Raw genomic sequence first — 12,102 nt, forward strand, 5'->3', positions numbered from 1 at the left:
TCAGGATGTCATTTTATTGCTGTTATGAGCATTTTGTTTATTAGAAGTGAAAAATAACTAGGACTGCTTGTGAACTAAGGTACTACTCAGTGTAAGTAAAGATGTCCTTTATATTTTCCAAGGTTTTTTAAGAGGCTATGGACAATCTTTTGTGAATCTCATTGTTTTGGTACTGTCCAATTATAGACTTAATCCTGTTTCACTGAAAGTTAACTTTCAAACATCCAACTGACTATTTGCGCAGGATTGGGCCCCGTTTGTACCCAACGAAGGCAAATATGGAAGTCACAAGCAAAACTTTGTCAGTGGGCCCAGGATTGGGCATAAAGGAGCAGCAAAGAACCTGCTCCCTGCTGGTGCCTGTTTGAGGAGTGATGGAAATCAGGGGATGCAGGGAGTCAGTTTGCGGATTAAGAGGAAGTGAAGCCGGGAGCAATGATTTCAAGAAAGCGAGGCTGGCTGGCTCTCAGGCTGGAGACAGGAGAGCTGCGAGGCTTTCCCCGGGAGATGAGGCGGGCGGGGCATTGGGCTGGGTGTGCAGCAAGTGCCGCTGGACGTTACACTCCGCCCCCAAAGAGAGGGGTACGGCTGGGCTGCTGCTGCTGCGCGAGACAGTCCCTACGGCGGGGAAGGGGCTGCGAGCCCGCTCCGGGCGTGTCCCTTCCCGCCTGCCTCCTCCGCGGGCTTCGCGCGTTGAGCCGCCTTCGCCCGCCCCGCGCTCTGGAACCGGCTTCTAAAGTAAACAGCGCCCCGGCGGCAGCAGCCCCTGGCCGGCCCCGGGCTTGCAGAGGATGGCGGAGGGCGCGGAGGCTGCTCCGAACAGCGGCAGCAGCAGCCGCCTGTACCAATCCATCACCCAGTGGTGGGTGCCCGCGCCGGCCCCAGTCCTGCCGGGGAGGGAGCCTCCCTTTCCCCGCTGCTTGGACTGCCCCTCGGGGTGGTTTACAGAAGGACCCGTAGCTGGGCTTTAGCAGCCCCAGGGCCAGGGCGGCAGATGCCAATAACTGCTCTGCCAGCTCCCGGCATGGGGCAGAAAGGGGCATTATACTGGCCACTGCGCTGGGACCTCCATGGCATGGAGGTGAGGTGCCATGTGCTGCTTTGGTGCCCCCACTGCTGGGATGAGATGTGGCTACCACTTTGCACGATGGAATAGGTGCTATTTCACAGATGGGGAACTGAGACACACAGGGGCTAAGTGACTTGTCCAGGGTCACCCAGGAAGTCTGTGGCAGAGCAGGGAATTGACTACAGGTCACCTGAGTACTAGGCTAGCTGATAACCACTCACTGACTGTCCTTTCTCCTCAATGAGCTAGTAGATCACTATCTTATAGCCTTTCTGTGATAAGTTTATGCAAGTTTGAGTTTTATTTTCTGGTTGGTATGTTGACAATAAAAAAACAAGATGTTGGTCCAAAAGTAGTCTAATACTAGGCATGAAGGCTGACATAATGGCTGGTGGACCTAGCTGCGAAGGAAAGGATCACCAGGCCCAGCCTCGGGGGTGGGCTGTCCAGGCCCCTGCCCAGCGCGGCCTGTTAAAGAGGGCAACATGCGCAGGGTTTGGATTCCCATCTGGCCTGCTGAGGGCCAGCTGGGCTGATGAAGGCGGTGGGCAGGCGAGCAGCAGAGCTGAGGGTGGGGAGAGACCTGAGCTGCAGGGGGCAGTTGGATGACCAGCTGTGGGAACCAGGTGACTCCTCCGGAGCAGGGATTCCCCTTCTCCCCCCTGCTCGTGTGCAGCCACTGCTATTCCTGCCCCTTACCCCACCCCCCAGCTGCCGCTGGCAACTCTGGACTGGGAGCATCCTTCTGTCTGCTGGGGGGGCGGGGCTTATGCTAGGGTGTCCCCCTCACCCATGCACCTGATTTCCACTGAGATGGGGTGACGGGACAGGGGGAATCTGTGTGTGTGCTGCTGCCTCTCTGGGTCTAGAGCTGCTGGCGGCTATTTGTGTCTGAACACAAGTCTTCAGGTTCCTGACCCTGTGTGCTTTTCTAAAGAGCCAGCGCACTCATACACTCAGGCACACACACATTCACCTCAACCCAACACTGTCTCTCTCTCTCTCTTCCCTCCCCCCTCCCCCCCCAATACACACAACACCAGGGCTCCCTGCATTCAGGTCACTTCCCCACCTTGGCTATGCTGAGGCATCAGCAGCTGCTGCTCTCCTGCCCTCTCCTTATGCAGCCCAAGGGGTGCATGGGGCAGAGGAGCAGCAGTCCAGTGGGGGAATGAGCAGCAATGCCAGCTGCTTTGTGTATCCAAGTGGGTCAGTTTCCCAATGTGGGTGCAGGAAGGGGATACAGGGTTAGGGGCTCCGGAGAAAGGGGCAGGGGGTAGGAGTGAAGAGGGCACAGTGAAGGGGTTGGGGCACAAGAGAGAAGTGCAGGGGTTGGGGTGAAAGGGGCATAGTGCAGGGATTAGGGGCGCAGAGGGGTCAGATATTGGGGCACCAGAGGGGAATGCAGGGGTTGGCGTGAGGGGGCACAGACAGTGCAGGGGTTAGGGGCACAGGAGGGGAGGGCAGGGGTTTGGGTGAAGAGGCGGTGCACAGTACAGGGGTTAGGGGAACAAGAGAGAGATGCGGGGATTAGGGGTGAAGGTGGCACAGTGCAGGGGTTGGGGGAAGGGAGGGTGGGGAGCCCATGGGGACCATGGTCAATGAGGGGCAGGGGCACCAAATTGCAAGTTTGTCCAGGATGCCATTTTCCCTAAGGCCAGCCCTGAGGGTCACATACAATGGACAGCAAACCCTGGAAAAATATGAGTCCATTTAGGACAGTTTCCTAGAACTGGTCAACTAAACAGCTCTGCAGGAGACCTGGTCAAAAGATGGGAGATAAATCGACACCCCCCTCTCCTCTTTGTCTTTTTTATCCCCACCACCCTTTTCTTGCTTGATTTTGATTTCCTTAGGTTTTGTTTGTTTGTTTAGATCTGTGCCACAAAAATCCATGTGCTGGAAATATTGTGGTGAATACATGGAAATCCAAGCATTGCATTTCTTCCTGGTCTTTTCCCTGATGCATTGTACTTCTGTACTTCTTTTATATGTTGGCACCTAGAATATGTTTGATATGTTTTAAGAAAAAAGATTGAAAAAAATAACTAAACCCAAAAGCAGTTTAATACAATGTCAATAAATAGTTAAATGCACAGGCAAAGCTATTGGATAAAAACATTATTGAAGTACAAAACTTGCATTCTTGTTTCCTAGGAAACTGACTAAAACCCTAAAGAAATTAATCTCTGTTGTAATTCAGTGGATTCCAGCAGTGTTATACCTGGGATGAATTTGGATCCAGGTTTAATACCTCAGGGACAAATGATCAATTCTTAAGGGTTTTCTGATGGTTCTTTACCCAGGGGAAGGGAGGATTTATGGCTGCTGGGAGGCAAGTAAGGACTCTTCACTAGACTGAATACTATTTCCTCATCCCCATGATGGGAACACCCCATAATCTCAGCATGCCCTCTGCTTGTGTTCACTACCTTGATGCTGGTTGCTCATCCCTGCCTCTAGCTGTGAAGCAATTCATTCACAACAGGAGATGGTGAGAAACTGGCAGGAAACCCAGAGCAGCTGTGTGCAGGGAGGTGAGGTCAAGCAATACTCTCAGGTGGTGGGCTGACAATCTGAGATTGTAGGATTGTTTGGTGGATGGGTGCATAGGCTGCGAACAGGTGAGAGGTAGAGAGGTAGGCCTGGGGGGGTCTCTTTAAAAGGGAAAGAGCAGAAGTGGGGGGACACTATGTGGAGGAAACGAGAGGAGGCACAAGTAAGAAGCTGAGTTGAAATAGATCCAGTCCCTCACTTTAGAATACCCAGAAGTAATGTTCTTTCTCAGTTATATCAAACAATCTGTTTCAGCCAACCAGATTGTTTCAGCCAACCAGATTGTTGGACTCCTAACCCATTAGGATAAAAGATAAAGCAGAAAGATAAATGGAGCAGGAATACTTGTGGCACTTTAGAGACTAAGGTGCCACAAGTACTCCTGTTCTTTTTGCAGATACAGACTAATAGGGCTGCTACTATGAAACCTGTCAGAAAGATAAATGTTAGTCAGCCTGAAATCAGGTTGTTAATAAAAACAGCAATGCTATTTTAAAACCTGTACTTCATGGATAAGCTAGTGCTTCTAAGTCTGTTTTCTAAAGCAGTTTGAATGTCAGTAAAGGTACTATGAGTAACTGACACTCCGCTAAAATGATTAAATCTACATAAATTATTTGGTATAACAGAAATAAAGTCGCTGTAATTGAACATTTTCATATGATCCATGAGTCATGCTTTGAAAATTAGTCTTCTCCCTGTCTCAACATTTATTTCCCACAAATGCGTCAGTTTTGCTTCAGTATTTGTGCTATAGGAAGTATTATTCTTAGACAGCCTGGATGCCATTGGCATTATCTCTTAATTAAACTGTATTTTTCTGGTGGTGATAATAACTTAGGCTAACAAGAAACTACATTCAAAATCTTCCTCAACTTACCCACACAAGTAGTTTACTTTAATGTGACCACTCAGGACAGTAAGGTGAGTGGGATTTGGCCCAAAAACGAGCATTTCAGCCAGGGTTTGGCAACCTTTGGCACGGGGCCCATCAGGGAAATCCACTGGCAGGCCAGGACAGTTTGTTTACCTGCAGGTTCAGCCAATCGCAGCTCCCACTGGCTGCGGTTCACTGTTCCAGGCCAATGGGGGCTGTGGGAAGCGGCATGGGCCGAGGGACATGCTGGCCGCCGCTTCTTGCAGAACCCATTGGCCGGGAACGGCGAACCACAGCCAGTGGGAGCTGCGATTGGCTGAACCTGCAGGTAAACAAACTGTCCTGGCCCGCTAGCGGATTTCCCTGATGATCCCCAGGCCAAAGATTGCCAATCCCTGATTTAAGTACATCAAGAGCAGTCTGGATATCAGCAGTGATACTGAGTAGTAATATCAAACTAAATTCTGCTCTCTTCTATACTTGTGTTAAAATCAGTGGGATTTCACAGGTGTGAATGAGAGTAGAATTTGGCCATTTGTATTCTGATACGGTCTAACATTTGTAATGCCCTGTTATACAGTATCTTTTAAAAATGAAAACAAATGCTTAATTAATATATTACATTTGGTTGTGGAGCCTTTTATATTTGCATTATACATTAGAAGATCACAGTAGTTTCCCATTTTAGAGATACTAATAGTTTTCCATGTCAGCTTTAACTTTGATGTCAGTTTTAACTATGATGCTATTAAACTATAGTATAAAACAAAACCGCATAGTATCTGATAGGTTTGTTGCTCTGTGGAGTATATTCACATAACCTCTTGATACATAGGAACTGACAGGTCTTCCAATGGGAATTCAAAGAAACCTGAGAACAGTCTCTAATTCACATGTGTGAGGATGTACCATTTTCTTTAGACTATGGATCCACTTAAAAGTAGTGGATGTGATTCTGATCTCACACTGTTGTAGATTAGGAGTAACTCTATGGAAGTCAGCAGAGTTGTACCAGTGTAAACCTCAAGTGATATCAGAATCAGGCCAATAACTTTTAACATTCTAATCTTGACATAAATTGATATACATTTTGTACCATTTTGTTTTAAAGGATAGCAGATAATTTCTATGTTTGTGAAGGATACAGCATACCTCGTTGTCTACTTTATGAAATGTATATAGAGAATTGCACTCAGAATGCTCAGAATCAAGTAAATCCAGCTACATTTGGAAAGGTACAAAGCACATTGCTTTTATAGCATGTATGGGGCTTAAGATAATGGGCTGAGACCTTGTGTAAATTCATAAAGAGACACTTGTACAAGGTTTGATCATGTTGCAAACTAAGGGAGCTTAATTTACAGACAAGGATAAGTAGTTATGCAATAAGATACCTTCAATGTAGAATGCTGGAGAGATTTTGTTTGAAAGCTGCTATCCTATCTCTTGGTATAATATCCTCTTTGGCTCGCTTGGGGAATTTTATCTCCATTATTTTCTCTCTGAGGTCAGGTCTACATTCAAAACTTTTGCTGGTATTGTAATGTTGATTAGAGATGTGATTTTTTAAAAATGCATTTCTATACCTGCAAAGCTCTAGACATAGCATAGATGAAATTATACCAGCAAAAAAGTCCTTTTGCTAGGACAGCTTATTTTATGCTTCAAACTGGCATAAGAGTTAAATTGTGTCTACAACAGGAACGTTTGCCAGTATAGCTATACTAACAAACCTCTCAGGTGTAGACTGAAAATTTTATATTTCATGTAAACAATTACACTGTATTTTTTATCCAAGTTTTGATGCTGCAAAGCATCCTGGTCTTCATGTTGTTTATCAGTAAAAAAATTTTTTTTAATTTACGTATGAAGATTTTGCTCCACACACAGAATTTGTGTGTGTTTATAGAATCATCCAAGCAAAGCAAGATGCAGGAGTAAAAAAAGTACTTTAGATGATGTCACTCTTCTAATAGTCTGGAGCTTTTATAACCAACAGGGGAATTATCTTTTAAGACCCTAATCATTCAGTCCTAATAAACAGATGCATTCCTGCTTAACTTTATTCATGTAATTAAAGAAAAAATAACATTTTTGACTATCATTACCCTTCACATTTTTTGCTCAAAATTTCCCACTATTGCTACCACTGGTGCAGCTCCACTGGTATTCAAGCTATTGCTGGTATTGTAGGCCTTGTCTGCACATTAACTTGCCGCTGTTTAATTAGAAGTATGTTTTTTAAATCGGTTTAGTTTAGTTGTATAAGTTGTATGTAGCTATTCTTATTTCAGTTTCAGAGTAGTTTATTGTCGTTTCACAGGATTAAGCTGAATCAAAATGAGCAACTCTTAAACCAAAATATGGCACACAAACTTGCACTGGTTTAATTAAATGGGTTTTAAAAGACATATTTTGTGCAAATTGGTCTGTAGACAAGTCAAGGGATGAAATCCTTGTCTTACTGAAGTGAATGGGAATTTTACCATTGACTTCATTGCATAGATTTCACCCCAAGACCTTTAGGGTATGTCTATGGAGGAATAAAAGACCTGTGACATGGCTGCTGTGCTGGCCCAGGTCAGCTGACTTGTGCTCTCAGGACTCGGACTGTGGGGCTAAAAATTGCTGTGTAACATTTGGGCTTCGGCTGGAGCCTGGGTTCTGGGACCCTCTCCGCTTACAGGGTCCCAGATCTCAGGCGCCAGCCCACGCCTGAATGTGTACACAGCAGTTTTACAGCCCTGCAGCCCAAACTGTGTGATTCCGAGTCAGCTGACTTGGGCCAGCTGCTGGGTGTTTAATTGCTGTATAGATAAAGCTCCTTTCTTTTTACTACTGTGTCATCTAACTAAGTTTAGATCAAATAGAGGTAACACCATGATAAAAATGCTGGCAGACACTGCCAACCTGGTTGCATTAGAACTCCCATCATTACTACCAATGTGGGAGCTGCATCTTAGGGCAATTGGAAAAAGAAGTCTAGTGTAGACAAGGCCTTTGACACCAAACAACTTCATACCTGATTCATTTTGTTCCTACCCTGCACAACAAAGACTTCCAAGGTTTATCTAGAGTAGATGCATTGTGTATTTGATAATCTGTTCCTGTTCTAAAGAGGAAAAGTAGCATGAGCTCTTTTGTTTTGTCTGTGGCTTTATAAGATAGCTCATACTCATGCTGTGTGTGTAATAATAGCAATTTGGATTATTACACTTACAGTATTATTCCATGGTGCTAATCTTGAGAGGTGCTGAATGATTTCAATTCATATTTCCTTCAATATGAGCAAAGAGGATACTCAGCAACTTGATGAACTTGATTTAAAAATTTCATGTCAGACCCAATCCTGCAAACATTAGTTATGTGAGAAAGCTAACTGAAGTCATTGGGGCTACTTCATATGTTAGTATGACTTGCCCAGGTAACTCTTTTATCTTTTGTGTTTTTTAGCTTGTTCGCTTAGTTTTCCCTGATCTGGGGACCAGAAGGCTGGGCACAAGGGGAAGTGCTAGGTATTATTTATTTTATTTCATTTATTTGCTTTATTTAAAAATGTTAATTACACCCTTTGAGGGGGAAAATAATAGAAATAACTGTATCCTCAACTCTGTTAACTTGAGACACTGCTCTACCCCAGCAGAGGTTCTTGTTGAATGCCTGTAATAAATCACAAGAACAGCTCTATTGTGATTGATGGTGTTACCAGTAAATTAAAATAGGATTGATGTAATGAAAGTCACCATATCCAAGCTGGTTTTTTAGCATATGAATTCAAGATAATTTGAATTTTCAAAACTTAAAAAACACTGTTTAAAATACTCTGCTGCTTTTGAAGCACCAGCTTGTGTTAGAGGAGTGCAGAAGCTCACGACCCTACTAAGGCGCTCCAGAGGCACCGTGTCTCAGGGATTCTTGTGATCAGGTAAGCCCAAGGGCTCTTATTTTGGCCAGCCCTATGCAAGAGGCCCTAAAGATAGGGAGTCTCTTCTGTCCCTGCACACCCATTGAGTGACCCTTCACAGTCTGGCTCATAATGGAACTGTTATAAACTGTTACTGGCTCCCTGATGGATTTACCTCTCCGCCACACCTATACAGAGCATGGAGAGAATTGAGGCCCATTGACTTTTAATCCATTGTTTTAATGTCCAAATTCATAACTGCTGAACGGAAGAAAAAAAAAGATTTTTAAGGCCTTCAGGTATGTTGATTGCATGAGCATTTTGCTTAATAAAGATGAAAGGACTGCAATTAAAATACTGATTCTGAGAGTGGCATATGTTTACTTTGATCTTCTAACAAATCTTCTGCATCAGCCTGACCCCATCACTTCCAATTACTGCAGTGCTATTCTCACATTAGATTTTTGACTGATACACATGGCTGATGCTAGAGCAAACTAGGTTCTTTACACCAGCTCAGTGAAGCTCTGAAATAAACCCACGCACCCTGTCTGACACATCCCCTAACCTGGGATTAGAGGTGGCTGGTACACAAACTGCCTATACTGGATTTATGGCATGCACTCAAATCAGGGGGACCAGATTATTTCTGCCGCAGAATATTGAAGGAACTAGCACAGGGGATTACTATTATTGCACCAAGGATTTTTAATAAATCTATCTGTTTGGGGGTAGTTCCATATGACTAGAGAATAGCTAACATTATACCTATTTTTAATAAAGGAGAAAAAATGTGATCTGGGCAATTTTAGTCTGACCTCATTGGTATGCAAGATTTTAGAACAAATTGTGAAGAGACGAATAATGAAATTTATAGAGATAAATGGTAAAGGGAGTGCAATGCAACATGGGTTTACCAAAGAAAGATCATGCCAGAGTAATCTGATTTCCTTCTTTGAGAAAATACTGTATTTTTTTTGAAGGAGGGGGAGGGTAAGGAAAATGCAGCAGGTCTAATATATTTGGACTTCAGTAAAGCATTTGACACAATACCACATGGAAAATTATTAGTTAAATTAGGGATGATGTGGCTCAGTACAAACACAGTCAGGCGGATAAGGAATTGGATAAACTGGAGAAAGCATTGTGTTGTGCTGAAAGGTGAATTATCGAACTGGAGAGAAGTTACTCATGGAGTTCTCAAGGATCAGTCTTGAACCAATCTTATCCAATCTTTTTATTAAATATGAAAAGTAAGAGTGTGCTAGTGAAATCTGATTATACTAGGTGGGAGGCAACATCAATATGTAGGAGAATTGAAACATACAGGAAAATCTAGATGACTCAAATAACGGAAATGGGATGAAATTCAATAGTACCAAGTGCTAGGTCATTCACTTAAGGTTTAATAATAACAATTTCTGCTATAAGCTGGGAGCTTTTAGTTGAAATCAACAGAGGAAGAGAAAGACTTGAGTGTGTGGGTTGATCACAGGATGACAATGAGCCATCAATGTCATGCAGCTGTAAAAAAGGCAAATGGAAAATGTGATCCTAGGATGAATTAGGCAAGGCATTTCCAGTAGAGGTAGAGAAGTAGTAATGCCATTGCACAAGGTGCTGATAAGACCTCACTTGGAATATTGTGTACAATTCTGGTCACTCATGTTCAAGAAAGATTAATTTAATCTAGAACAGGTGAATAGAAGAGCTACTAGGATAATAGGGGAATGGAAGATCTATTTTATGAGACTAGACTGGACGAGCTCAGCTTGTTTAGCAAAAGGAAGGCTGAGGGAGGATATGATTGCTCTCTATAAATACATCAGGGGATTAAATACTAGAGAGGATGAAAAGCTATTTAAGCAAAAGGACAATGTTGGCATGAGTAGAAACTGGCCATGAACAAATTCAGGCTGGAAATTAGAAGACGGTTTCTAACCATCAGAAGGGTGAGGTTCTGGAACAGCCTACCAGTAGGAGTTGTGGGGGCAGACCACTTAATTAGTTTTAAGAAAGAGCTGGATAAATTTATGAGTGCATTTGTATGACAGGGTCATTTCTGATGGTGAGGATTGGGTTCAGGAGCTCTGGAACTCACTTCTGGTTTAAGTCCTATGTTCCTAAAGCACATGCTTCAGGATTTTAGCCAGCCAACAGCAGAGGTTAGGAAGGAAGTTCCTCTCTCCCCACCCCTAATATACCTGGGAGGATTTGGGTTTTTTTTATTCTTCTTCCACTGAAGCATCTGGAGATGCGACACAATGCAGGGAGGGCCAGGGTCTAAAGTAGCACAGAGCATTCTTTCTCAGGTGCTTGGCTGGCTGGTGCTTGCTAATATGCTCAGGGTCTAACTGATCATCATACTTGGGATCAGGAAGGAATTTCCCTGCAGGTCAGATTGACAGTCATCTTGGAGGATTTTTGTTTTCTTCTGCAGCCTGTGGGTATGAGACATTTGCCAGGACCATCTGGGTATATCAGTCATTTCCCCTGATATTGTGGGGCCCTAGGCACTGGTGCACCATGTTCTCTCCTATTCTCTGCTTGTGGCACATAATAGACTAGTTTCCTGTGGGTTGTAATATGTTGGTTTTGTCATGGGCGCCGGATGGACCTCCCCTTTGGGGAGGCTAGCCATATGCCCTGCCCCTTCCACATGAAGCCCCATCCCCCATGGCAGGAGCCCTGAGCCCTCCCCCTCCAGCCCCTCCATTCCTGCGGTGGGAGAAGTCCTGGGCTGGCTGGAACCTTGAGCTCCCTCCTCCCCCACCACCTGAGGAGCCCCAGACTGGTCCTACTCCCGGGCCAGCCCCAGATGGCCAGCTGGCCCAAGCAGCCTCAGTCCAGCATCCTGTGGCAATGGCTCCAGCCAGGGAAGCCAGAGCTTTCCTTGGCCTATTATACCCACTGCCCATGGGGTTTCATTTTGGTTATTGGGTTAGTGTGCGGTTGCTGGGTGGGTTGGTGGCCTGTGCTATACAGAAGATCAGACTAAATGATCTAGTGGTCCCTTCTGGCCTTAAACTCTATGAGAGAGTAACTCTGAGCAAAGGGGAAATCTCTGCTGGCTTATTATGGTCAGAATTCAGGGGGTAGCCGTGTTAGTCTGTATCCACAAAAACAACAAGGAGTCCGGTGGCACCTTAAAGACAAACAGATTTATTTGGGCATAAGCTTTCATGGGTAAAAAAACTCACTTCTTCAGATGCATGGAATGAAAATTACAGATGCAGGCATTATTATACTGACACTAATCATGCTTGCATCTGTAATTTTCTCTCCATGCATCGGAAGAAGTGGGTTTCTTACCCACGAAAGCTTATGTCCAAATAAATCTGTTAGTCTTTAGGTGCCACTAAACTCCTCATTGTTTTTATGGTCAGAATTGGGCCCACTAAGTATTGTTTACTGTCCAATATGTATCAGGCAAAAAAACATTATGGAAATGGTACTTCAGAAGCTGTACAGTGGCGTGAGAGCAGTGTGAACAGTGGTTCCACACCACCCCAGTATCAACAAGAGGTGCCAGTGCTCAGGGGGGATTTAAAAAAACAAGAGATTGAATTCCTCAGGCAGCAACTGGACAGGTGGTATCTTTAACTTGAAGTGGTTTTAATCTGCCATGGCTGGACAATGGAGGCCAGATCCTCTGTTGGCATAAATTTAGTTCAACTCCACTGAAGTAGCTTCTTT

At 44.4% G+C, this 12,102-nt stretch overlaps 1 protein-coding gene across 1 annotated transcript in view; it reads left to right on the forward strand.

Annotated features, from left to right (window-relative positions):
* Positions 1 to 791: 791 nt before the first annotated feature.
* The window catches only part of RFX8 (RFX family member 8, lacking RFX DNA binding domain), a 52,709-nt gene continuing 41,398 nt past the window's right edge, over positions 792 to 12,102 (forward strand). Inside the window, exons 1-3 of the mRNA XM_030570129.1 lie at positions 792 to 862; positions 5,614 to 5,737; positions 7,956 to 8,017. Coding sequence (XP_030425989.1) covers positions 792 to 862; positions 5,614 to 5,737; positions 7,956 to 8,017 — 257 coding nt within the window. The remainder of the gene's footprint in view (positions 863 to 5,613; positions 5,738 to 7,955; positions 8,018 to 12,102) is intronic.

Source organism: Gopherus evgoodei, chromosome 1 (genome assembly GCF_007399415.2).
Source record: "Gopherus evgoodei ecotype Sinaloan lineage chromosome 1, rGopEvg1_v1.p, whole genome shotgun sequence".
NCBI classification, from domain to species: Eukaryota; Metazoa; Chordata; order Testudines; family Testudinidae; genus Gopherus; species Gopherus evgoodei.